Source organism: Bos indicus x Bos taurus, chromosome 26, assembly GCF_003369695.1.
Source record: "Bos indicus x Bos taurus breed Angus x Brahman F1 hybrid chromosome 26, Bos_hybrid_MaternalHap_v2.0, whole genome shotgun sequence".
Lineage (NCBI taxonomy): Eukaryota > Metazoa > Chordata > Mammalia > Artiodactyla > Bovidae > Bos > Bos indicus x Bos taurus.
This window is the reverse complement of record NC_040101.1, coordinates 1,039,797-1,066,121: the sequence shown is the minus strand read 5'-3', so window position 1 is coordinate 1,066,121 and position 26,325 is coordinate 1,039,797. Positions and strand designations below refer to the sequence as shown.

At 58.4% G+C, this 26,325-nt stretch overlaps 1 protein-coding gene and 1 long non-coding RNA gene across 5 annotated transcripts in view; both read right to left on the bottom strand.

The window, feature by feature from the left end:
* STK32C (serine/threonine kinase 32C) overlaps window positions 1–19,098 on the bottom strand; it is a 71,846-nt gene extending 52,748 nt beyond the window's left edge. For 2 of the 4 annotated variants that reach the window (XR_003508857.1, XM_027528909.1), the window contains exon 1: window positions 18,680–19,097. Coding sequence is in view for 3 of the 4 variants with exons in the window: in XM_027528909.1 (XP_027384710.1) it covers window positions 18,680–18,941 (262 nt within the window). In the remaining variant the exon portion in view is untranslated. Of the gene's footprint in view, window positions 1–18,679 lie in introns of all 4 variants that reach the window. The other 2 variants (XM_027528907.1, XM_027528908.1) reach the window with 2 other exon arrangements.
* A 5,759-nt stretch (window positions 19,099–24,857) lies between these two features.
* On the bottom strand, window positions 24,858–26,118 carry LOC113884697. Its single transcript, XR_003508977.1, has 2 exons — window positions 25,464–26,118; window positions 24,858–25,006 (listed from the first exon to the last, which is right to left on the bottom strand). It is a non-coding gene; the product is annotated as an uncharacterized LOC113884697 (long non-coding RNA).
* Window positions 26,119–26,325: the final 207 nt, after the last annotated feature.

Sequence of the window (26,325 nt, the reverse complement as noted above, 5' to 3'; positions counted from 1 at the left end):
CAAAGACTTGTCAGATGGACAAATTTAATCATAGAAATCAGGAAACTTGTGTATAGAGAAAAAACACAAATTTTTAAAAAATCAAAATACTACAAAATCAGGAAAGGTATTTGTGATCAATATGACCAAACCAGGATTAATTTCCTTAAACAAACTGGTGCAAATGATTGAGTCAACCAGAGAACGTAGAGGCCCCGATGGGAAGGCACCACCCGGACACACGGGACGCACCCCCAGTGCCCATCATCACAACGCCCCCCACGTTCCACGGAGACACGCTGGACCTGCACCCAAGGCTGGGACTGTGGGGAGGCTGGTTCACCCTGAGCCTTACGGGGGGCCCTGTGAGCACCCAGCCCTTCCAGGGTCAGGAGCACTCGCTGCTGCTGTGACGTCCACACAGACGAACTCGCGGAAATGCATCTCCACCTGCAAAACTGGGTCAACCCCAGACCACCCAGCTGTCCAGGAGGGGCGCTGGGGATACCCCTCGGACACCACGGGAAGGCAGGGTGTGGGGGAGACGGTAAAACCAGACAGACACCATCAAGCTTCAGGAGAAGCACGGAATGAGTGCCCTGCACGTGCTGATCGGTTCACGTGAACCAGAACCTCCACGCCGGCAGCCCACGCGTAGAGCCCCTCACGCAAGTCTGACGCAGGCCCTCACGCTCCACCTTCTGTCCTCGGGCAATTTTAACGTCTGACCCTCCCACATGAATTATTTTTTTATGTCAATAAAAAAATGGACATGAAAGTCTGGGCTATTTTCTGCTTACGCTTCTCTGTTTATTTTTTAAGTGCCTTTTAAATGAGATATAAAAGTCGCCTCACTGTCCCTACTCATCTCACCAGACACCCTACCATCTGCCAGCTCACATCTTCAGGGGCCTGGACCCGTGATCTTGATGCTCAAGGTGAATGGCTTTTTTTTTTTTTTTTTTTTAAGAATAAAATGGTCTCACGCAGCCCAGGAATATGCTCCTGGGCACCGGTCTGGAAAGCACTGGAAACACCATCTTAGGAAATCAAAATCTTCCTCTGAGAAGATGACTCCCAGGACAGCATGACCTCTCCGAAGGGTTTGCCTCCACCCCACACCCGATCACACGGCTCCCACGGGCCACTGGCGAGGAAAGCAGTCCTCACAGGTGGGGGCCCTGCAGGCTGGGCTCGGGAGCCACGGGATCCCGGAGCGTCACCTGGGGCTCCCCTGCACGTGGCCATCCCGGCCCAGCCGAGGAGGGGGTGCGGGAAGGGAGGGCGCCCATCCCCCGAGCCGCGGAGGGGCCGTGCCCTGAGGCCATGCCGCCCGCCGGGCACACACGGCACCCCGCAACCCGGCCTCGGGGCGCCTGCAACTGCTGCACCGGGAGGGCTCCGCAGAACCACCCACCCCGCTGCCGAGAAAAGCGGACTCGTGCCACCCCCGTCCGGCCACGCAGCCCCCGCCCGGCGGAGCCCCGGCACCAGCTGGGACCGCAAAGGCCCCCGTGTTACCTTCTGCAGGCGTCAGGATACGCCGCCCCCAAGCAGAGTCCATGCCGTGTGAGCCAGCTCCGCGGCAAAGGCGCCTGAGAACCCGAGCTGCTTATTTAGCGGAGGGCCACGGGCTCGCGGTGGGGAGAACAGCTCCTGTCCTGGGGGCGCTCTGAAGCCCCCCCTCGAGAGAAACAAAGTCAGAGACTATCAGGCAGAAGCAGCCAAGGGTGCCGTGATCGCTAGCGACCTGTGATGAGACCAGGGGCCACCGGTGAGCTTTGACCACCGGCTGCCGGTCGGGATGGAGCTGAGCCGGCGGGAGGGGCATGGCTGCCCCTGCCTGTCCCCGGGGAAGGCGCAGCGTCCCTGTAGAGGGCAGGGGACCAGTAAGGGACCACGTGGCGGGTCCCCTTGCAGGCCCGGAGCTGCCTGCGAGGCTGAGGCTGAGGCGCTGGCCCTGCCCTGGGTCCTCCAGGTCCAGGTGCCCACGTCCTCTGCCCCCACCGGGGCCACTGCCCATGCGACACCTCGCCGAGCGGCAAACCGGGTGCTGGCGCCCAGGGGAAAGGAGGGTGAGCCACGCGGTGGGGGGGGCGGGCTGGGCCGGACCAGGAGCCCGTGGAGCCACCAGGCCTGGGGCCCAGGCCAGCACCCGCTGGGCTCAGCATCTGCTGGCCGCCCGCAGGGCCCACCCTTCTCCACTGACCGCGCAGCTCCAGGCCCCGGCAGCGCAGGCCGTGGGTGACGAGGTCGCTGGAGCAGGACGTGTCACTGGTGCCCAGCTTCCGGGATCCTGGCAGGCCTTCCTGGCTGGTGACCCCGCAGCCCGGACACCCTTCCCCACGGCCTGAAATGGGCAGCAATGTCCACTGAAGGGCAGGGGGCCATCGCACAGGGGCAGGGGGGCGGGAGCGCCTGGCACGTGCTAGACAGGGTCCAGCTGCCAGAAGGAGCTGCCCATACCGCTCAGGTCCAGAGGGAGCAGCCTGCCACCTGGCCGGGGGCACAGCTCTACTCACCCAGCCAGAGAAGCCTGGACAGGGATTCTCCAGCAGGCCCCACCCCACCCCGCTCCCCACAGGAGCCGAGGGTGCAGGCCCCTCCCCACGCGGAGCCAGCGGCGACGACCAGAGGCCAGCAGGCTGCAGGCAGGCCCTTCCCTGTCTCAGATTCTCCAAATTCGGAGACATGCTGTTGAGGACTTTGGGGCACCTGCAGCCTCCAGCCCCCGCTGCCCATGGAGGGGAGGCACCTCACAAACCCAGCGATACAGTGTTGAAGAGGCGACCTGGACCAAACGAGGCCCGAGACCACTCAGCCCGGCCGCGGGGGCCCCCTCACTCGCTGCACCAGGAGGGGGACAGACGGACCAGGACGGGGGGCTGGCAGGGCAGGCGCTGGGCCCTGCCACCCGTGCAGACCCTGAGACCACCCAGGCCTCTCCCATCCAGGCCAACAGCCCAAGCAAGGGCTGCAGCCCTGAGCCGTCCCTCCCCAAGACCAGGGGAACGTTCTCAGGCAACAGTGCCCCTCCCCTCAAGCGGCTTCTGTTCTAACAGGAGATGGCGAGCTCTGCGAAGTCGCTCAGACGCGTCCAACTCTGTGCAACCCTATGGACTGGCTCCCGCCAGGCTCCTCTGTCCATGGGATTCTCCAGGCAAGAAGACTGGAGTGGGTTGTCATGCCCTCCTCCAGGGGATCTTTCTGACCCAGGCATCAAACCCACATCTCCTTCATCGGCAGGAGCACCACCAGAGAAGCCCATAACCCAGGAGATCGATGATAAACAATTAATTGATGGGGATAGCAAATAGAAAAGTAGTGAAATGGCAAGATTTCAGGCTTAAATATATCGACAATTACATTCAAGTAAATGGATGAACATTCCTTCTAAAAAGCAGGCATCTCCAGACTGGATTTAAAAAGCCAGAGTCAACCAAGTGCTATTTATAAAGAAACTGCTTCCTCCTTAAAGGTACAGAGGCAAGAGGTTAAGGGAGGAAACGGCTGCTCACAGACGAACCAATCAAAGAAACCAGGCGGCCACATTAGCATCAAGGTAGACTTGGAGCCAAGGAACATCATCAGACGTGTCATAGGACAAAGGTTCAAGTCATCCAAAGAGACACAGCAGCACCAAACGCGTACGCAGCCTAAGCCAGACACACACACGGAGCAAAACCAGCAGAAGGGACGGAAGACACAGACCAGCCACAGGACTGGAGGCTTCTCGTTCCTTGTGGCGACTGACAGACAGAAAGGGGGAGAAACCGTAAAACGCTGACGTGAGGTGTAAAGGAGAGGCATCACTACAGCCTCTGAAGGAAAACAAGTACTTTACGCAAGGGGCGATTTCCACCCCTTGAAAGCGAGCACGAGGAGGAGCGGGAAGTCTGAATACGCCCTAGCTATCAAAGAAATCGAATTTGTCCTTAAAGCTTCACCACAAAGAAAGCTCCAGGCTCAGCGGCTTCGCCGGTGACCTTTAGCAAAGGTTTAACGGAGAAGTGACACCAAGGTCGCACAGACTTTACAGGAAACGGAGGAGGAGGGAATACCTCCAACCCACCTTATGAGGCTGGCCTGAACCTGCCAGAGACACCACAAGGAGGGAGACTCCCGGCCAATATTCCCCGTGAGTATAATGAAAATCATACGCCGCACGGGCGCTCGGTCCATCAGTCGTGGCCGACTCTCTGCGACCCCACGGACTGTAGCCCCCAGGCTCCTCTGTCCACAGGATTCTCCAGGCAAGAATACTGGAAGGGGTTGGCATTTCCAACTCCAGGGGATCTTCTCGACCCACGAATTGAACCTGAGTCTCCTGCAGCTCCTGCCCCCGCATTGGCAGGCGGATTTATTTTTTTACCACTGAGCCGCTCGGCTCGCCTCAAAATACCAGCAAATTGAATTCAGCAATATCTAAACACAAACCTAATAACGTGAGACTGATTCTTGTTCAAAAGTCACTCAGTGCAATTTACCTCGTTGGCAGAATAAAGGAGTTATCTCCACAGATACAAAAGGCATTTTGCAAAATCCAACAACCATTAATGACTTTAAAACAAAAACTCATCAGAGTACGAAGAGAGGGAAACTTCCTTGGTCTGATAAGCGGTCTTTGAAAAAGCTCAGCTGACATTGTACTTAACAGTGAAATAGTGGACGCTCTCCCTCTAAGATCACGAAAAAGACAAGGAAGCCAGCTCCCGGCTCCTCTAATCGACATTGTGCTAGATGTCTAGACAGTGTGAAAAGGCATAAAGTTGGTAAATCTGTCTTCGTTCACAAGCAACATAGAAAACCCTATGAAATCTACAGACAAGATATCAGAGTAGGTATCCTGCACAGGGCGATGGGATACAGTCAGGATGCAACAATTTATTTTTAGAAAACACAAAATATGCCTGCAACCCCTGCACAGTGAAAACTATGAAGCCATGCTGACAGAAATTAAAGACCAGAATAAATGCGTGAAGTGCCACGTTCCTGGACTGGAAAACGCTAAATGTTAAGAAGTCTGTCCTTTTTTAAGTGATCAAGTTTCATGGAATCCCAACCAAAATCTTAGCTTACTTTAGGAGCTGATAAACTGATTCTAAAATTTACAGAGGAAGGCAAAGAATCTAGCATAGTCAAAACAATCTGGAAAAAGAACAAAGTTGGAGAGCAAACACATCTGCTTTCAGTCACATTGTAAAGCTACAATAATCAGCACGCTGTGGCATCGGCGTAAAGACAGACAAAGAGATCAACGGAGCAGAACAGAGCCAGGAAGAGGCCCATGAGTTCAAGTTCCAGAAAGATGCCAGGGAACACTCCTGGGGAAAGGATGATCATCTCAGCAAGCGGTGCTGGATCACACAGACATCAGACCGCAGAGGAGGAGGAGGGGAGAGAAGGAAGGAGAGGACGGCGGAGGGAGGAAGGCAGGAGAAGGAGCAGAGAGGCCGAGCCCTGGCCCTGGCGTCTGAGCAACATAAACACCAACCTGAAGTGGAGCGTGAACAATGGAATCACTACAGCGGAGTAAAAGTATTTCCACGTCCATCCTGTAAATTTGAAAGTGATCACATTAAAGAACTGAGGTTACCAGAGACCACTGTATGAACTGGAACTCCGTTTCCCTTTTAAGACCTCAGTGGAAAAGGTGAGAATCTGGAATGAGTTTCCTTTGGGAAAGACTGGTGGGAAAATACGGAAAACCCTGGCCATTGTCGAAGAGCACTGGAGTCAAAAGCAATGGAATTAAGCTCTAGTAGAGACAAGCTCGTTTCCACTCCAAGAGTCTGGTAGGTTTCAGTATGAGTGGTGAGTTTCTCTTTTTGTGTCTTTGATCTGGTTTCGTTCCTGTAATTCAGCCACTCGATTTTGTGATGGGGGAATGATATGTGTTTTTTGTACAAAAGAAAAAAATAACAGTAAAACCATAAAAGCTCTAGAAGAAAGGAAAAACAGTCTTTATGACCACGAGTTAGGTAACTATGCTCTAGACAGGACACAGAGGGAACAAACCCTAAAGGGAGGAATGAGAGAGAAGCTGGACTCCCCCAGATTAAAAGCGTCTCCTTTCCCAGAATGACCACTGAGGACAGAAGGGAATGACCTGAAACGCAGACTGGCTCCCCCTCCCAGCACAGGACCAGACTGGCCGCCAAGGACGCGGGGAGACCGGCTGAGACGCATGCACCCCGCACCTGAGGCCCAGGGCAGAGGCACCCCCCCACTCTGAGGTCGGTGCCCTGGGCAGGGGCACGTCGCTTGTGCACTGACAAGAAGAACGTGAGTGCCTTTGGGAGAGAAGATGCTGCTGATAAAAGAGTAATTAACAACCTCCTGAACCTTTCAATTAACAGGATCCGCACACGAGCGAACCTACGCTCTCCAGAGCATTGCTTCTTTTTTTTTTTTAAATTAAAACTACTTAAGTTTGTTCTGTAAAGGTTTCTTGAGATTCCATTGGACACACCCGCATGAGTCCAAGGCCAGGCCCACCCCGGCCCCAGGTGACCACCGTCCCCTCACCGTCTCAGCCCATGATGCTCAGTCCAAGGCTGCACCCCCAGGGCCTGAAGACAAGGGTCAGCCCAGGGAGAGGGCAGGCAGGACACGCCCCTGCCCTGGGAAGTGATCGACCCCCAGATAAGCTGTGCTGAGCAAACCCAGCCCCCCCAGCCTGCGGCACAGCACCCCACGGCTCTGACCTCACCTGCCGCTCTGCACGGAGCCCCCAGCCTTGGAGCTGGCGGGCACCGCCCGAGTGGGCTCCAGGTCCACCTGTGTGCCCGAGATGGCCATTCCTCGGCTGCAGCCCCCGTGAGCCGGACACCGGCAGTGGGGGGATCACGGGTCCCTGGCCCCTGCCGTCCCAGCAGAGAAGAGAGGCAGAGCCCGCACACGGATCAGGCATGGGCCTTGCCTCCCCCCCCAAACCCCGGGCCTCGCTCAACAGCCCAGGCTCCCCTGCAGCAGACCACGGGGTCCTTCCGAGGGAGAACCTCATGGGCCGCAACCACGTCTCAGCATCTTCAACAAGCAGAGAGATAGCTGCCAGGAGAGCTGCCCACCCCAGGGAGCCAGCCCCGTGGCACCTGCACCTCCACAGGGACAGGGGTCCACAGGGGGGGCCTGGGTCCACAGGGGGGACAGGGGTCCACAGGGGGGCCTGGGTCCACAGGGGAGACACAGGTCCACAGGGGGGACAGGGGTCCACAGGGGGGACAGGGAGTCCACGGGGAGGCCAGGGAGTCCACATGGAGGACGGGGGTCCACAGGGGGGACAGCCAGGACAGTGCCTGTGAGCCCGGCTACAGCGTGCACACCCCAGGCGCACACATTCCCACACACGCTGATGCTCACATGCACACACAGGTTAACCCCAGAACCCCAGGCTGTGCCCAGGTACCCTGCAAGTTCTCAGCCCTGGGGCCCCAAAGCAGGTGCTGGTGTTGGTGAGCCTGGCTGCTACCTCGGGATGGAGGGCGGGGAGGGGAGCTCGGGGCACGTGGGGCGGCAGGGACACGGGCAGTCAGTCTCTGGAAGGCAGAACCAAGGTGCCACGTGAGGGCCAGGCTGGGAGGGGGCGTGTCCAGTGTGGAGGGGCCACAGGGCACTTGGAAGGATGAAGTCAGTGAGGAGGGAGACTGCAGGGGTGCGGTGTGCACGTGTTACAGGACACACGTGTGACACACGAGACGGAGCCTGGGCAGAGAAGCCTGGAGTGTGGGAGGCAAGGTCCTCGCTGGAGGGATACTTGGGAGGCATGGCATACGGATGGTATTTGAATCTGTGAGACCGTCTGCGTGAGCAAAGCAGGAAAGGAAAGGAGGCGGCAGGAGCCCAGCGCTCCGGAGTCACCAGGGTGGCAGGAGGCGAGGCCGAGGCGCGCAGGGGCGTCCTGGGAGAGAAGGAAGCTGGGGGGTCCAGATGGAGACACGAGAACTGGGCGTCAGCCCTGCCCCCGTGCAGGAGGGCTTCACGAGGGCTTGGAGGCCGAGGGACAAATCCTGGTCTGCAGGTGAGGGGACAGGCGCCCACGCGGACCAGTGCCCTCAGGAGTTCTGCTGATAACGGGGAACAAACGAGCGGGGACAGGGCACCAAGGGAAGCTCTCCACACAGGAGCAGGAAGCAGGCTGTTTACTCTCCCTGAGATGCACAGAGACTGTCTTCTGGATGCCTGGCATCAATCTCCACCCTGGGGACACAAAAACGCCTGGTTCATGCTCAGCCATCCCTGGGAGCCTGTGCCATCGCGTGCCAACAGTTATGAAACGTGAACGGGGCACAGGGCGCAGCTCAGGCACAGCTCTGGGCTCCCCAGAGCCAGACCTGCAGGTCACTGCCCCCACCCAGAGCTGGGACCATGGACAGGCCTGCCTGCAGGCCTGGAGACAGACAGGCATGCCCCAGTGCGGGTGGAGGGGCCCTGGGTTAGGAGGGGACAGGCAGGGACCTGCACTGGGCCTGTGCAGACTTCCTCAAGGTCAAGAGTCTGGGCCTGAGGCTGAGCGGTGCGCTGGGTACAGCTCTGTGCTTTAAAAGGTCATTATCTCCCAGGAAGGGTGAGCACCCCCAGCGCCCAGATCTTGGTTTCTGACACCCTACCCAGAAGAAGGACCTGGGCTCCTGGGAGAACTGGCTGATTCTAGGGTTGGGTTGGGGAATACACAATGAGTCTGGAGCATGTTCTAGTCACAAAAAGTAAGGAAGTGCTCAGAAAGAAGCAAAGACAGCAAACAGTGAAGGCAGCAGGCCCAAAGGGCCAGGAGCCAACTGGGAAGCTTCTGATGGCCGGAGCTGGCCAACCCGAGCAGAAAGTAAGTCAAACACGAGAGCTCGGATTGCAACGCAAAGCACAGAACAGAGATCCATGAGTCTGCAAGGGCTCAAGTGAATGACTGAACCACAAAGCAAGCGGAAGAACACACAAAGCTTCTGTGCCAAAGAATCCCAAGTGATTTCATGTAGATACCTGCCCCTAGAGGAGGCAGACCCCAGCCTCCTGCCCCATGGGGATGGCACAGTGTGGACGGGGGACGGAGGCCCCGACGGTGAAGACGCCTGACAGACACGACCTCGGCCAGGCGGTCAAGGCCAACGTCAGCAGCAGTAAGCCCAGCTGAGCATCTGCACCCTCAACAGGACGTGACGAGAAGAGCGTTTTTCCCGTAGTCTTCCTCCCAAAGACCCAAAACTGTCAAGGTCATCAAAACAAGCGCAGTCTGAGAAACTGACTCAGCTCACAGGGGCCTAAAGACGGACAGGAAGATGTCATGTGGATCCTGGATGGGACCGCGGAACAGAAAAAGAATGTTCAGTAAAAAAAAACAGCAAATCTGAATAAACCATGACTTCAGTATTTCTCAGAGTTACGGTGGATCATCTCACGTGTCACGCTGACTGGCCCGGAGCACCCAGGTAACAGTTCTGCGCCTGTTCTGGAGGGAGCTTCTGAGCAAGACGAGCAGTTGAACCAGGGACTCAGCAGAGGAGGCGGCCCTCCCTGATGGGGGTGGGCACTTGAAGACGCTCTTTGGAAGAAGAGCTATGACAGACCTGGGAAGCCTATTTAAAAGTAGACACATCACTTTGCCAACAAAGGTCTGTATAATCAAAGCTATGGTTTTTCCAGTAGTCATGTACGGATGTGAGAATTGGACCATAAAGAAGCCTGAGCACCGAAGAATTGATGTTTTTGAAGTCTGGTGTTGGAGAAGACTCTTGAGAGTCCCTTGGACTGCAAGGAGATCCAACCAGTCCATTCTAAAGGAAATCAGTCCTGAATATTCATTGGAAGAATGGATGCTGAAGCTGGAGCTCTAATACTTTGGCCACCTGATGCGAAGAGCTGACTCACTGGAAAAGACCCTGATGCTGGGAAAGATTGAAGGCAGGAGGAAAAAGGGACGACAGAGGATGAGATGGTTGGATGGCATCACCGACTTGATGGACATGAATTTGAGCAAGTTCTGGGAGATAGTGAAGGACAGGGAAGCCTGGCGTGGTGCAGTCCACAGGGTCACAAAGAATCCGACACGACTAAGGGACAGAACAACAAAAATGTTCGTTTACACACACACACACACACGGTATTATTCTATTTGTCTGGTGTTTGTCTAGAGAGCCCTGACTAGTACAGTATCGTCTCCCCGCTGGCTCCCTGGTCGTGACAAATGTACTATGTTAACATTAACATCAGGGGAATGAGGTGCAGGATATGTAAGAACCCTCTGCGCCACCTTCATGACTTTTATGTAAATTTTCTGTGAAGCTAAAAATGTCCTAAATAAAGTTTACTTTAAAAGTCACATATATTCCGTGAGTGTCCAAGTATGGACTGGAAGGGGGTGTGAGAAGGCACCAATGGTTGTCTTAGCGCTGAGATTACATAAGACACCGAATTTCTTAATACTTTTCTTGTCACCTTTCGTTATATAATAAAAAGCTAAAAGGAATAAAAGATCACCCAGCAGCAGCATCTGCGGCTGGACGGCCAGCTGCATCATCTATCACCCAAACTGGGGCGCGTCTCCGGGCTGGAGCGGGTCCGCGGCGCTCCGTGGCTGAGTAGATGTAGTGAGGTCGGTCATGCTTGACGGGGGACAGCAGGCGTTGGCCCCAAACTCTCACTCCCTTCCCCCTCGCCCCGCCCACCCCCAGGGTCTGTACTAGGTCCAGCTTTGGGGCTCTGCGGGGACCAAGCCGCTTCCTGTCTGCAGCTCTGAGTGCTGCGGGCCCCACACGGCCCAGGACCCCCGTCCGACTCGAGTCCCACCAGAAAAAGCGCCCAGGCCCCCTGCTCAGCGTCCTGTCCCGGAGGGCGGCCACCACCCTCACAGCGGCCCACCTGCCCCTCCGGGCCAGCGCCAGGCAGGGCCACGCCATGGGCACAAGCCGGGCACCGACATGGGCACTGGGTCCACCCTTCCTTCAGCTCGTGACTCTTCACCCCTCCCGTCTGCCTCCTCTGTGCCCCTCTCCCTCTGCCCTCCTCTCAGCCCTGTGCTGTCTGCCTAAGGAGCTAAAAGAGGACTTCACAGGCACAAGATGACCTTGACACAAAGAACAGAAAGGAAACAGGGGACTCGAGGACGATGCAAACGTGCGTGGCCCCCGCAGCCCAGCGCAGCCCCAATCCGGGCCACCCGAGCGGCCAGCTCCCAAAAAGACGCACTGATGTCACTGCGTCCAGCCGCTCCGTTTCTGTCTGGGGGCAATGCGGTACGTGGTCACAGATAACTGACGGGGCAGCCGCCCCACAGGAGCTGAGACCCCAGGGGCCACCCCCCACCAGCGACACGACTCCCGCTGAGCCTGCCACCAGCCCCGGGTGACTGAGCTGCCCAGGGGGCCGTGATGGGGAGGCCAGCAGGTTTTCCCAGCTCCACGGATGTCACGTGGAGCAGGTGACCCGCCCAGATTCCCAGCCGCAGAATCAGGAAACACAGTATAAATATTGTTGCTAAGTCACTGAGTCTGGGGGTTGTTTACCACCAGACACAAAGAGCAAACAGGCTGCCCGGGGGCGCTCGTGGTAAAGAACCCTCCTGCCAGTGCAGGAGACATAAGAGAGGCGGGTTTGATCCCTCAGCTGGGAAGAGCCCCTGGAGGAGGGCGTGGCAACTCACTCCAGTATCCGTGCCTGGAGAATCCCATGGACGGAGGAGCCTGGTGGGCTACAGTGCGTGGGTCGCACGGAGTGGGACACGACTGAAGCGACTGAGCACGCACACACGCGGATAACAGACCGTCCTGGGGTGCGCGGCCAGGGCCAAGATCCCGCTCCTGGCTCCCAGGGCCCGAGTCTGAGGCAGGAGGCTGGGAAGCAGCACCCAGCACCACGGACCCCGCAGGGCGGGAGCAGGAAGTGGGGACTCGTGTCTGAGAAGCCCAGCAGACTCCAGACCCGAGCACACGGCGCGGCACGCCCCGGGTGTCAGCGACAGGTCCCGCCTGGCGAGTGGAGACAGAGCGCGTCTACACCCCAGAAACAGGAAGTGCTTGGCTATTTTCAATAAATTGGGGGCGACACGGACGCCCACCCACACCATCTCCTTGGCTGCAGGATGTAAATAACAGCAAGCCGGGTTTGCACGGCATCGACTCTGCGGGGCCTGCGCCGGCCAAGTGCTGGAGGCCACCACACACTCAGTCACACCTGGGGGTGTGGAGGGCGGGCGGTGGGGGGAGTGACCTAGGGGCTGGGTGGGGCACGCTGATCTTGCCCAGCACCCTGGTTTCTAAATAAGAGATTTCAGGTCAATGAGAAAATAGCTTATGATGAAGCAGGCATCCTGGTTTTTAAAAATAACAATGATTTTATTAATTGTAGCTTCTCCCCAATTGTCTCAGATTCTGAGCATTAAAGTAATTCTGCATGCTGGCCACAGCCAGCGTTTAGGGAAGAGAGAGGAGCCCACTGTGGCCTCCAGGGCGCCGGCCAGCGTGCGTCCACCCCCTGGGGCGGGACAGAGGTCTAGAGATGGTGACGGGTGACCACCTCCCCCCGCCCCGGGGAAGCAGGGACAGGGCTAGAGGAAGCGTGCCAACAGCTGTCGGGAGCAGCAAGGTCCAGTGTCCACTGGACTCTTGCCACCTAGTAGAGATGCTGGTCACCAAAGTCTTCCCTCTCCATAGATTTATCCAGAGACGGCAGAGCAAGGCAGGGACTGAGAAGCACACAAGGAGGAAAACTCTGATTGGACAGGAAACGTGACGTCAGAAGAACAAACGCCAAATCTGGTTCTGAGCACCCCACCCAAAGGGGAATCTGGCCCAAGGCCACGGGGCACAGACCCTGAGTGGGGAACCACTGGGCTGGGGGTGGCAGGCGGGCAGGGCTGGGCCGTCAGAGCAGCCAGGACGAGAGGACACAGTGGCCGGGGGTGGGCGCAGCCCTGAGCCACCCGCCTCTGGCAACACGCCTCCCCCAGGCTGGCTGGGAGTCGGCGGAGGCTGAGTGCTCATCAGGGAAGGAAGAAGTTCAGACTGTGGCATCGGCTGCAAACGCAGGACCCAAAGCGCCACTGCTGTTCCAAGCGCGTGTGTCCACGTGGTCCGCAGAGAAAAAGAGCAACACAGAAAGAAGAGCAAAACTGAAGAGACCCCTCGGCAGGGAGAGCCGGCCTGCGTGCAGACGAGGGAGAGCCAGCCTGCGTGCAGACGAGGGAGAGCCGGCCTGCGTGCAGACGAGGTGCCGCCCGTGGCCAACGGCATCGCCCCGCGGAGCGCCGGGCAGGCAGCACCCTGGTGCCCCTGTGCCTCGGGGCTGCTGCCCAGGGACCACGCCCCCGGGCCCCGCCCCCCACACTGTCCTTACCAAGCCCCCCACCCAGAGCGGGTCCCCTCTGCGCCTAGCGCTGCTGCCCTCCCCGGGGTGGGTGGGATGTTGGATGGAAATACAGAACCCGAGGCCTCACCCGAGGCCCGACAAACCAGCATCTGCACTTTCACAGGGTCCCAGGGACTGGGGGCCCTGGCAGTTTGGGAAGCTCCTCCGAGCCGCCCCGACCCTGCTCCGAATAAACGCCTTGCCTCCCTCCGACCGACCTGGGGCCTCGGGAGGGCTCATCCTCAGAGAGCAGCCCCAGACAAGGCTCACCTCCCGTGCATCCTTGCAGCCCGCCTCAACTGGAAAGACGGGTGGTTAAATGTTTAAAAGAAAATCAACTTATTTTTAGCATTTTAAAACACACAGCCAGATGGATAGACACTCAGAGCTGACATTTGTTACATAAAAGCACGACAGCGAGTCCCCGGTCCATCCCGGACCAGCCTCGTCAGCCTCGCAAACACGTCAAGCTCAGGGCTGCCCCACAGCCCCCGGGACACCCGGCCCTGCACCGGGGAGCCGGGGACCCCCGCTGGCTGGTAGAGGACCCCAGGCTCTGCAGCCACTGCATTTCTGCCACCAAGGCCCCGCGTTGTGGGGGAGGCGGTGAACCGCCATCAGCCTGGGCCTCACAGAGAGCTGCCCCCGCCCCGGCCAGCCCCGCTCCCCAGGGTCGGGAGGGAAGGGAGAGGCACCTATTGTAAGTCAGGTCCACGCGCCACTGGACAAGGACTCAGTGACAGGGCCGGACTGACGCTTCAGAACCACCGGGCCGGCCCCCGTGCTCAGCACTGTGCACTCCGCTGCCCCCAGCTCTGGGCATACAGCAAGGGAGGGTTGGCACACACACCTTCCAGTCACCGAGTCGTTCTTGGCAGGTGACTCGACCAACCAACCAAGAAGTCTGGGAAAATCAACTCAAGAGCCATGAGGAGCCTCCGCAGAAAACCACACTTAGGACAGACAATCTTTGAAAGTTAAGTTTTCCTTCATACCAGCACCAACCAGCGTGGAACGTGACGGGTGCAAAGATCTTGTTCACAATTCAACAAAAACAGGCAATGAATGTGCCCAGTCTAAGCACGTACAGGGCCCGCGGGAGGAAAAGCCCTTCTCACTGTGTCCAGTGTGAGTCCAAAATGACCAAAAGTCGCAACGAAAAAGTGCAACCACAGAAGCACTAGAAGAAAGTGCAGGGTTTTGACTGAACGAGCGTCACGTACGGTGCAACCGGACACGGAGGCGGAAAGCCGCCAGGAAGGAGGGTCTTGATGAATCTGACCGCACAAAAATTAAGTGGATGCACGTGGGGGAAAAAAAAACTAGCAGCACAGAAAGATGAACGACCCCGCGGCCCTTCCATCCTGGGAACCGTGGGAAGCACAGGGCAGCCAACAGCCCAGCGGGAGGCCAGGTGCAGGGGTGCGTGCGGCGCGCAAAGTCGCTTCAGTCGTGCCCACGGAGACCCCATGGACTGCTGCCCGCCGCCTCTTCTGTGCATGGGATTCTCCAGGCAAGAACACTGGAGTGGGCTGCTTCCCGACCCAGGGATTGAACAAGCATCTCTCATCAGGGCAGGGCTAGGCGCTGGCGACTCAGGAAAGCAGAATGCAAACATGGACAGAAAAAGATGGCCGACCTTAGCAGGGAGCAAAGCAGTGATGCAGGCTCTCAGGTGGTCAAACAGCAAGGCCATCACCAGCACCCAGAGGCAGGGAGGGGAGACAGGAGGGCGTCCTCCTCCCCTCTCCTCCCTCCTCCCCTTTCCTCTCGCCCTCCGCGTTCACCACAGTCATGCTTCCTTGTCCAACACCAGACTCCCCACCTCCTCATTTCTCTGGGCACCCCGCACCTGCCGCAGCCACGCCCATTGGGTCACCACCGTGTAACAAGCATCCGGGACAGCGGCATGTCCCAGGACGGCTCGTCCCCAGGGAGCTGGCGGATGCAGCAAGCTGCCTTCCGTGTGCACTCCTGACTCAGCAATGTCATCCCCAGGAACGTGCCCTAAGGAAACAATGTCGAGTGTACCACGATGAACACACAAGAACACTCGCTGCTGAGTTGTTTACATATTGATCCCTGAGCTCCAGCATCCCCCAGCCCCACCCCCAACAAATTCAACCTGGATTTGGGGGCAGGGAGGCATCCACAGTTTTTAAGAGCATCCTTTGAGTCTAGTTCACAGGACTAAGAACAGCCCTTGGAAATTTAGCCAACAAGGGATCCTTTAGATCGACGAGATGTCACAACACCTCGCTAAGTAAAAACAGCAGGTTTAGACAAAACCATAAATGGAGCACGATCCCATTTCTGCACCGAAGCCATAAAGTGTGTCTCTACACGACCGACGTGTGAGTGCATTCTAGGGAGGGCTGGGGCAGGCGTAGCTCGGAGGCCTTTCTGGGCTAAAGTTACCAGAGCCTCGGTTTTCCTATTTAGGACAATTTTAGGGAAGTCTAAACTTTTCAGAAATTTGTACACTTTGATCCCTCTATAATTTAAGACAGGTTTTATAAGTTTCATAAAAGGTTACGAGACTCCGGGAGCCCCAAGCCCCACCTTACCGCCCACCCCACCCTGCACGCCGAGGACTGGCCCTCTGCCACCCCGCGGAGCTTCAGTTCCAGGTCTCCAGGTGAAGGCAAACCTCCCGGATGGCCGGTGGTTCCCCACTTGCAACCTAATTCCGTGTTAGGCTTTAGAAGAGCCAGACTGCCGAGAAGGGCAGGGGCCCCCCACCCCGGGTTACTTGTCACCCAGCTGCTTGGGGAAGGTGCTGGAAGACATCCAGACAAGAGGGATGAGGGCGTCTGACCAGCACACGGCAGGCTGGGCAGAGCAGCAGACTGCAGGCCCCGCAAGGTCCACCCCTGAATCAAGCGCTCCCGAAGCCACGAGGGTGGGACAAGCGGAGGCGCGGGGCTGCAGGCAGAGGGAAAGGGCCCAGTGCAAGGAGGAGGCCCAGAGGACTCTGAACACGGCCCAGCACAGGCTGATCACAGGCTCAGACACCTTGGGGACACGGGACCTTCAAGGCCCGACGAGTCACAATTCTGCTTTTCAGTTGGCATCTACCTGGCACACCGTTAAACTGCACTCTTATTTTCTTTTTTCTTTTTCTCTGCATACCAAATTTGATACACTAATTGGGTGTTTAATCTAAAAAATTCATCAGAAGGTCTCATATCACCATGGCAACCGGGCAGTCCCAGTAAACGCAAGCCCTCAGCACAGCCCTGTTACCTCTTTTGGCTCACCCGCCACGGGGCCGAGAAGTGTGGGACCTTGTCCGGGGAGGACAGCTGCCCGCCCTCAGAGAAAGGTGGGGTGCAGCCTTGCCCTCCTGGAAGACCGGCCCTCCTCCTTTCCAAAGCCTGCTCTTTCCATGTAAACAAACCCACAGCCTTCAGGCCAAGAGCTGCACACATTTTCTTTGCAAACACGTACTGTGATCCCCGAGCCGTGTGCACCCTGACGATGGCACAAAGACAGAATCAAACTGGAATAAAGTGGCCGCCCCCAGGATCGCATCCACGGCAACCAGACCCAGGGTCAGTCCTGGCCCTCTAATCTCACCAAAGCCCAGCTAGGTCTCATCCTGAGGTGTTCAGTTTGGAGACCTGGCCACCGAGCCCAGGGGTGGGCGAGTGACTGACAGGCACGTGTGCTGAAGAGCGTGCACCTGTTGCCGAAGCCAGCTCCCACCTGCACAAGCCCGGAATAGCCGGCACCTCTGCTGTCCTGCTTCAGGCGAATGGGGACAGCGGAGGGGGGAGAAGGTGTGAAATAATTCCCAAATCAGATTCAAGAACCACAGATGCATTCTGTGCTCTTTTTGCCTCTAATGTTCCTTGGATTCTGAAACCTAACCCTCTGAACAGGTAGTAAAATTCTACTGTTCGAAGCTGAAGGCAGCCACTGGGCTACATCAATGCCTCTCTGCCTGCATTTTCTGCCTTGGACAGCAAAATGCAAAGACATGAGAGAGGGCCGGCTCTGGGCCGACACCCGCGGGTCCTGAAATCAGATGTATTTCTCAGGCGTCTTCTGATCCTGCCCCTACAGCCAGAGCTGGATGCAGTCGCTTCCTGATTCCTTCCTAATTCACCCTGGGCTTTCTACACTTAGAATATTTACACTCAAAGACATGCAACATATGAAACATCCCCAGCGGTAAGTTGTGCCCTAAAGTTCAGAACACAAAGACAGGTCTCCCCAGAATACACTGTGCGGGCGTGATCGGTCCTGAAGGCCTCGCCCCTTGATCATGTCCAGACACCCAGGCCCCCTCTCCGCTGACCATGACCCGGCTCATTGGAACCCAGCTTCCTCCAGACCTCCCCCACCCTGCCAGGCAGCACGCTCCCCTTCCCTCTGTGAGGACTGCCGCCAGGCTGCACATTCTCCAACACTGGCCTTAGGTCATAGTATTGTAATTTCCTATAATGCTTAAATTATTTATCAGAAATAAATAGCTTGGGCTCCTTGGCTAAGCTGTGCTCTAAAATTATAAAAGATCCATCCTACCCGCTGCAGGCTGCCTACAAATGAAAAATGCATATTTTACTATTTTAAGAAAATGTCAAAAAAATCAAATGTGTCATCTTATAGCATTGAACTTATCTGCATGACATCTGAGAGAAGAGCTGCATGCTTGCCTGTGGAAGTGTCACAGTGCTCAGGGGCGGGCACTGCCACCTCCCCCGGGGGTGCTAAGGGAAAAGCCCTGTGCCCAGCAGGGCTCAGGGAGGCGTGCCCACAGGCCTGCCTCGGTCTCCTGCTTCCCACTGGCGCCCACCTCCAGGTCACCAGCCTTACCTGCAGGGGGAACTCAGGGCAAACTAGTTCCCAGAAGGGAAGCTTTTCGCACAGAGGCAAGCCTCCACCACACATCTGAGTGCAAAGGTGGGCACGCCCGGAGCCACGCTGCGCGGTCGCCGGCTCTGAGAACTCCGAGGGCCGGGCCCCCGCGCCACCTGTGGTCGGGTGTCTCCCTTGGCGAACTGGGCACCCCTCAGGTGCAGAGGGGCAACCGAGCGCGCGCACCGCACAGTAAAGGAAAACGCAGACACAGCGCCCTGGCTGCAGTGGGGTCCACCGATCCTCACTCCCCGCGGCTGGAGGGCCTGCTCCGCCCGCCGCGCCGCTGCCGGACACGGGGGACGCGCGTGGGCACCGCAGGCACCGTCCGCGAGTTTCCTCGGAAACCGAGACGCCCCGGAACGTCTTCCCGCCCCGGGAACCTTGGTGCCCCGAGGCACGGAAACCCTCCCGCAGCAGCCCCCCTGCGAGAGCGCGCGGGCTCCCCGGCGGCGCGGGCCCCAGTGCGCTCCCCAGGTCCCAGCCGCGCGGCCCTTCTCACCGTCCTCCTTGTCGTCAAACACCGGCCTCCGCGCTGCGGCCGCCGACATGGAGGACCCCATCCTCTTCTTCCACTTGCTCCACTGAAACAGGGGGCGCGGCTGCGCGCGGGCATCGCTGGAGTCCCGGGCTCGGGGCTGGCCGGAGGTGGGCGGCGGCGGGGCCGGGGGCGCGTCGGGGCCGGCGAGGCGCCCGCGGCCGAGGGGCGGCGAGCCGGGGGGCGCCGCGGCGCTGCTGCCCCTGCGCTCGGCGCCGCTCCTCATGGCCGGACCGGAGTGCGCACCGCGGCCGGAGTCCGGGGCATGGCCCGCCCGGCGGGCGGGGAGCGGGAGCGGGAAAGACAGGCAGCGCCCGCCTTGCGCCCCGAGCTCGGCGCTCCCGGGTCCCGGCAGCCCGGTCAGCTCAGCCGACTGCGAGGGCCGGGGGCGGGGCCGGGGCGGGGCCGGCAGACAGGAGCCGGGGCGGAGCTAGCGCGGGGCGGAGCTAGCGCGGGGGCGGAGCCGGGAGGCAGGAGCCGGGGCGGGGCGAGGGCCAGGGGCGGGGCCGTCAGGCAGGAGCCGGGGCGGAGCTAGTGCGGGGTTGGGGGGGGGCTGGGCGGGGCCGGAAGGCGGAGCCGGAGGCGGAGCTAGTGAGGGGACGGGGCCGACAGGCAGGATCCGAGGCGGAGCGAGGGCCGGGGGCGGGGCCGGCAGGCAGGAGCCGGGGGCGGTGCCAGTTAGGGGCGGAGCTAGAGCGGGGCGGGGGCGGGGCGGGGCAGGGCCTGAGCGAGAGCCCTCCAGCTGCCCTGGGTACCCGCCGCCCACCACGCAGGGGCGGGTGCCGCGCATAGCGCCGCGGCGGCACAGACAGGAGACAAGAAAGGGGTCCCTCTGGCCTTGGTGGATAAAGGCGGCCCGCGAGCTGCTGCCGCCCGACCCGGGGCACCTTAAACCTCATCCTGAGGTTCTGAGTTTGGCGAGGCCGCGCGCGGGACCCGCGAAGGGGCAGCGGGAAACGGCTGTGCGGAGGCCAAGGCCAGATCACCGCCTTGCGGCCCCACGTCCGGGGCCGATTCAACGCTGCGGCTGCACCAGGGCCGCAGGGAAAGAGGGGCGCGGCGGGAGCAGGCCCGGGGAGGGAGCCCCTCCCCGCGCGGCCGGCCCAGACCCCGCGGCGAGCTCGCGCGCACACGCACGCACGGGCGCGCTCGGGGTCGAGGCGACGCTGAGCACCTGCGCCCGCGCCCTCGGATCCCCTGGTTGGGTCGCTGTGGTTGGGTCTCCCTCCGGTCGGGCTCTCAGTGCGGCCGGCCGGGCACGGGTCGGGACGAGAAGCTCCCGGAGCATATCTGCGCCTCGGGCCGGCCCGGGAGCCGTGTGCGGCATATTGCGCGAGGAGTGGGGCTGTCGAGGCTCGGTTTGATCTCCCCGCACCCCCATCGCAGGGCCAGGAGAGACCTCGCCGGTAAAGCACAGCAGATGGCCTACGGAGATGGCTCCCGGTACCACCCAGCCCTGCGTGCTTGACACTTGGTCACTGAGGGCTTGCTTTTGTTGAGTTGTCTGACTTTGACTTTTGGAAGCCTTCGCCTCCTTAGGTTCCTTCCCCAGGAAGTCCCGAAAGGGCCTCTGCTGCCCCTGGATGAGGGCAGACCACCCACCCGACCTGCAAGCCAGGACGCGAGGACCTGCGAATCTCTGCCCCCGCCCCCTGCCCAGGGCCCCCCGTTCCTCCGTGGACACCCTTCAGCCACACTGGCCCTGGAGCCGCCCCGCGCCTCACCCCTACCCCCGCAGGTTGTGTCTCTCAGTCTTGGCTGTTCCTCCCTCCGCGGTAGGACTAGGCCTGTCCCCGACTCCACCTTTGAAATTCCGTGGAGCCCCTTGACCAGTGTGGGCTGATTGACCAACAATGCAAGGTGAGCAGAGGTGATCTGGGTCACTTCTGAGCCACACTTTAGGGCCAGTGTCCAGACTGGCCGCACATGCCCCTTGGCTCAGAAGGAGTCCGGATCACTGGGGGACCACCTTCCAACCAGCAGTGGATGAGCAGAACAAGGGAGAACTTGGCCCCTGTGGGAAGTCACTGAGGTTTGGGGGTGCACTTGCCACAGCATAAGGTGGCGGTGCATCCTACCTTGAGTTCAACCCCAGGGAGGCGAGTTCCCCACGCTGAACAGGAAGGTGGGCAGGGTGAGGACAGGGTCCTCTCCGCGCTATGCCAGTGACAGGAGATTATGGGTGGCGCAGTCACCAGAGAAACGTGTCCCCGTCAGCCCGCCCGTGGAGCACCCGCACCGGATCCTGGGCAGCGCGTGGTCACGGGACCACCGCAGCTGGGATGGCCCGCAGGGGTCCCAGCTGGTGACCTGGTGAAGGCCTGGGGCCCAGGAGCTGTGAGGACACTGCCCCTGAGATTGAAATGAGTTAGTGTGCAAGGACAGAAAGTGGCCAGTGCCTCTGGGGGACGGCTGGGGCCCGCTTAGACAGGGCCTGTGCAGAGCAGCAGGAGTCTGATTTATACTCACGGCTCAGGTCCTGAAACCCTAGCATAAATGTGCATCAGCCTATAATTCATCCAGAAAGCTGTGCTTCCTGAGAGGATGTGGTTGTTAGCAGTCTCCCATTCTCATGTGTACCTTGTTTTACAGCCTCATTCTGAAATTAACACGCTGCCTGCACCTTTGTAAATAGTCCCTGTTATTAAGCTCCCCTCAGATGGCTCAGTTTGAATGCACGGCTTCCTGCTGGGGACATACCAGAACGGACCCCAGGAAACAGGAAGCAAGCCCAAAAAGGGTTCCAGTCGGAGTTGCTCACACATGTGGGGAATCCATGAGTCCCCTTCGCAGCAGGAAGTAGAAAACCAGGTCATCCCTGACCACAGGGACATCAGACTGAGCCCTGGTGGGACGAGGGACAAAGGCCATGTGGAAGCAAGGATGTGGGGACCGAGTGCTGGGTGACTGGGTTGCCTGGTGACTGTACTGACTCTCGAGGTCATAGGGCTGCCCGGCTTCTGTGACTCCAGAGAGCAAGAACCAGGAGAGGAAAATGCACCGAGGAGAACAGGCCCCACAGCCTCTGGGAGGAATCCTTCCCCGCTGTTGTCATGGTACCAGGCATCAGCACAGTCAGCGCTTAACCTCGTCAGACACCCAGTGTACCAGCTGCTGGAACAAAGGACTACAGACTCGTGGGCGCAAACAGTGCAAAGGTGTTTTCTCTGGTTCTGGAGCCCAGAAGCTAGAAATCAAGGTGTCAGCAGGGCGGTCCCCTCTGGAGGCCCTGAGACGACTCTTCTAGCTCCTGGTGGCTGCTGGCATCTCACGATCCGCAGAGGCATCATTCCAAGCTCTACCTCCATCGTCACGTCACCTTTTCACCTGTGTCTTCTCCCCTTTTCTTCCCTTACAAGGACATTTGTGGGACTTCCCTGGCGGTCCAGTGGCTAAGTCTCTGCAATCTCAATGCAGAGGGCCCAGGTTCGATCCCTGGCCAGGAAACTAGATCCCACATGCAGCAGCCAAGAGACCCAGCTGCTGCTGCTGCTGCTGCTGCTAAGTCGCTTCAGTCGTGTCCAACTCTTTGCGACCCCATAGATGGCAGCCCACCAGGCTCCCCTGTCCCTGGGATTCAGGCAAGAACACTGGAGTGGGTTGCCATTTCCTTCTCCAATGCATGAAAGTAAAAAGTGAAAGTGAAGTCGCTCAGTCGTATCCAACTCTTAGCGACTCCATGGACCGCAGCCTACCAGGCTCCTCTGTCCATGGGATTTTCCAGGCAAGAGTACTGGAGTAGGGTGCCATTGCCTTCTCCGAAGAGACCCAGCACAGCCAAATAAATAAATTTTTTTTGTTAAAAAAAAAAGGACATTTGTTATAGGACTTAGGACTCACCTTAATGTAGGATAATTGTGTGGTATTAGTGGTAAAAAATCCACCCGCCAACGCAAGAGACACTGATATGATCCCTGGGTTGGAAAGATCCGCTGGAGAAGGAAATGGCAACCCACTCCAGTATTCTTGCCTGGGAAACCCCATGGACAGAGGAGCCTGGCAGGCCACAGTCCATGGGGTCGCAAAGTCAGACACAACTGAGCATATGAACACATTAATGCAGGATCTTTAACTTAATTACCCTCTTTCCAAATAAGGTCATACAGGTCACTGCCTGGTCCCCAAATCTAAGCCCAGCCCACGTGCAGAATACATTCACTACATCCCAGCATCCACGAAGTCTCACCATTAGAGCTTCAACTCTGAGTCCAAAAATCTCGTCTAAATGTCATCAGCTCAGAAGTGCAAGACCCATCGTGTGCTCGGGTCTGGGTGAGACTCAAGGCTTGGCCCATCGAGTGCTCGGGTCTGGGTGAGACTCAAGGCTTGGCCCATCGTGTGCTCGGGTCTGGGTGAGACTCAAGGCTTGGCCCAGCCTGAGGCAAAGTTCTCCGTTGGTGGGCCTGTGACTCTAGAAGCAAGTCATCTGCTTCCAAAATGCAGTGGTGGGACAAGCATAGCACAGACGTTTCCATTCCTAAAGGGAGACACTGGAAGAAATCAAGAGCTCTCTGTTCCAAGGAAGTCCAGAGTTCAGCAGGGAAGAGTCCACCCAGTGTCAGGGCCTGAGTGGGTCTCCGCCGCCTGATGCTCTGCCCTCAGCACCCCCTTCACGGCCACACTTCCCTCCCCTTGAACAGGAATGTGTACTCGCAGCTGGCTTGTCAAGGGTGAGGACCACGTCGGGAGGAAGGATTCTGGGGGGAAACCCTCGCTTCTGAGGTGGTTCTATACAATTTCTCCTGAAATCTTTAAAATGGCCAAGCCAATTTTCTGCACCATCTAGGTTTCTGTACTTGTCCCCCATCCTCTCTTCAAAATGAATCTTCCCATCTCTGTCTCCTTTTGGAGCTCTGATGCTAAGGCAAGCCTTGCAGCCCAAGCCTGGCCCTTTTCAGGCCCCTGGAAAGTATTGTCTGTAGTGGGGGAGGCCACCTGCCCTGGACAGGGAGCACTTGCAGGCGCACACACGAGAGGTTTATCTCCACTGGGCAGCTGGGTGTTTGCCTTCCAAGTTCCGGGCTAGGGTAGGTCTCTGCAGGCACCAGTCAGCATGTGCTTCGGAGGGCCTTGGCCACCCCTCAGCTGGGTGCCCAGCACTGGGGGGAGGGCTGGGGCCAGGAGCGGAGAGTGGCTCACTGCAGGTGCTGGGCAGGTCCCGCCCAGGACAGAGGCGCCTGCCAGGCATGGAGATGAGACCTCAGTGACAGTAGGGGTCTGCAATGGCACCCCACTCCAGTACTCTTGCTTGGAAAATCCCATGGACGGAGGAGCCTGGTAGGCTGCAGTCCATGGGGTTGCTAAGAGTCGGACATGACTGAAGCAACTTAGCAGCAGCAGCAGCAGCAGGCCAGCACAGAGCACTCAGGGGTGTCAGAAACAGAGTGGGGACCAGGGGGTGTCATGGTCATGGCCGAGTTCTGATCAGATTGTGAGCCTGCTGGGTCCGTGGCCCTGGAAAGGCCCCCGGGGAGAAATCACCTGTATTTTCATGTCTCGTTGTGGGGGATCCCCACCTTCTTGTGTCCCCTTAGACCCGCCTGGAGGAGGCAGGCAGCCAGAGGGCAGGGGACACAGTTGGCATGAGTCCAGGCCCTCCACCCGCCCGTGCCCAGCCCGCCATGGCCTCCCTACTCTTGACACTGGGGTGACGACCCCACCTCCTCACAGCACCAGACGCACCCTTGCCCATTTCTGGCCCCTCGGGCAGCACCCTTGCCTCTCACCGTGATCTGGACTCACAGCTGCCCTCCAAAGCCCCTTATGGCCACCCTGCTCCACAGGTGAAGGAGAGAGGGCCTGGGAGGCAGGTAACTGCCCGAGGTTCAGCCAGAGTGTGGGAAAGACCCTGCCGACCTCCAAGAACGACCCCCAGGCCCAGGCGATGGCAAGAAGGGGTGTCAGGACAGCCCCCCTTACAAGTAGACAGGCTGCAGACGCTCGGCCCTGCCCCCACCCCTTCTCTCCTGGAACAGAATGCAGACAGAGTGGCACCCACAACACGGGCGACAGCAAAACAGCAGCCGGGGGCCACCCGCTCCACCAGCACCCCCCCCTGGATGGAGGGACCCCCCCCCACCCCACCGCCCTCTGACTGCATTCGTTCCTGGGGCCATGGTAACGAAGACTGCAGAGCAGGCACTTAAATGACAGGGATTTTTCTTCTCACAGTCTGAGGCTGGAAGTCCAACATAAAGGAGTGAGCAGAGCTGGCTCCTCCCTGGCTTGCAGACTTCTTCCCGCGTCCTCACGGGTCGTCCCTCTGCGTGACTGTGTCCTGATCTCCTCTTCCTGTAAGGACACAGTAACACTGGAGAAGGGCCGTTCCATGACCATGTTTAACACCCATCTCCTCTTTAAACACCCTGTCTCCATGTAAGTCACGTCTGAGGTCCTGGGGTCAGGGCTCCAATCGGGGGACACAGCCCAACCCTCAACACCAGCCACGTGCCCCGTCTCCTGCTCCCCCAGCTCAGATCACGGGCCAACCTGACTCTTGGTTTTTGTCGTTTTAGAATCCAACTATTCACATTTACAACTTATTTAGTTTTCCTTGTATAAAAAAAGTTTCATACTCTATGGTCTCCTGGAATTTGCTTTTTTTTCCACCAAAAGCTGTTTCTAAGACCTATTCTCATTGTGTGCAGCCAGTGCTGGCTCATTTCATGACTTTCTCCTGTCTTGGCCTTTGGGGTCCTTTCCAGGTTTTGCTAAAGTGGGGGAGGCTGCTGTGAATATCTCCACCCACCTGTCCTGACGCATCTCTGTGAGATTCCAGAGGGGAATGTGGGGTGACTGTACGTGGGAGTCCAGCCAACACAGGAGAGCCGGTGCCTTCCCACACGCCCCAAGGGCTGACAGGCACCCTGACGGCAGAATGAGCCCCAGGCACGAACACGGGGGTTTCCTGACCTCTTCATTTTTGCCAACTGAGTGAGGGTGAAGTGGTGTCTCATTTCGATAAAACTGTGTTTCCCCGCTCGCTGGTGAACTGGAGCATCTTTGTATAACCTAAAAAATAAATTATTTGACAAGTACACACGGCTGTATTCGCTTGTTTGTTTCATGTAGTGTTGGCTGCTCTGGGTCTTTGCTGATGCACAAGGGCCTCCTCTAGCGCAGAGTGGGGGCTCCTCTCTAGTTGCAAGGCTGAGCTTCTTATTGCAGTGGCTCCTTATGTCGCAGAGTACAGGCTCTGGGTGCATGGCTCAGTGGTTGGGGCACACAAGCTCACTGCTTGCAGCTTGCTGGCTCTAGGGCTCAGGAGTTGCAGTGAATGGGCTCAGCTGCTCCGAGGCATGTGGAATCATCCCCCATCAGAGACAGAACCTGTGCCCCCCGCATTGGCAGGTGGATTATCCACAAGGGCTTCCCTTGTGGATCAGCTGGTAAAGAATCCGCCTGCAATGTGGGAGACCTGGGTTCGATCCTTGAGTTGGGAAGATCCCCTGGAGAAGGGAAAGGCTACCCACTCCAGCATTCTGGCCTGGAGAATGCCATGGACTGTATAGTCCATGGGGTCCCAAAGAGTCAGACACGACTGAGCGACTTGCAGTTTGTGCACTTATCCACCGTGCCATCAAGTCCTCTTTTTATGTCTTTATTGGCCG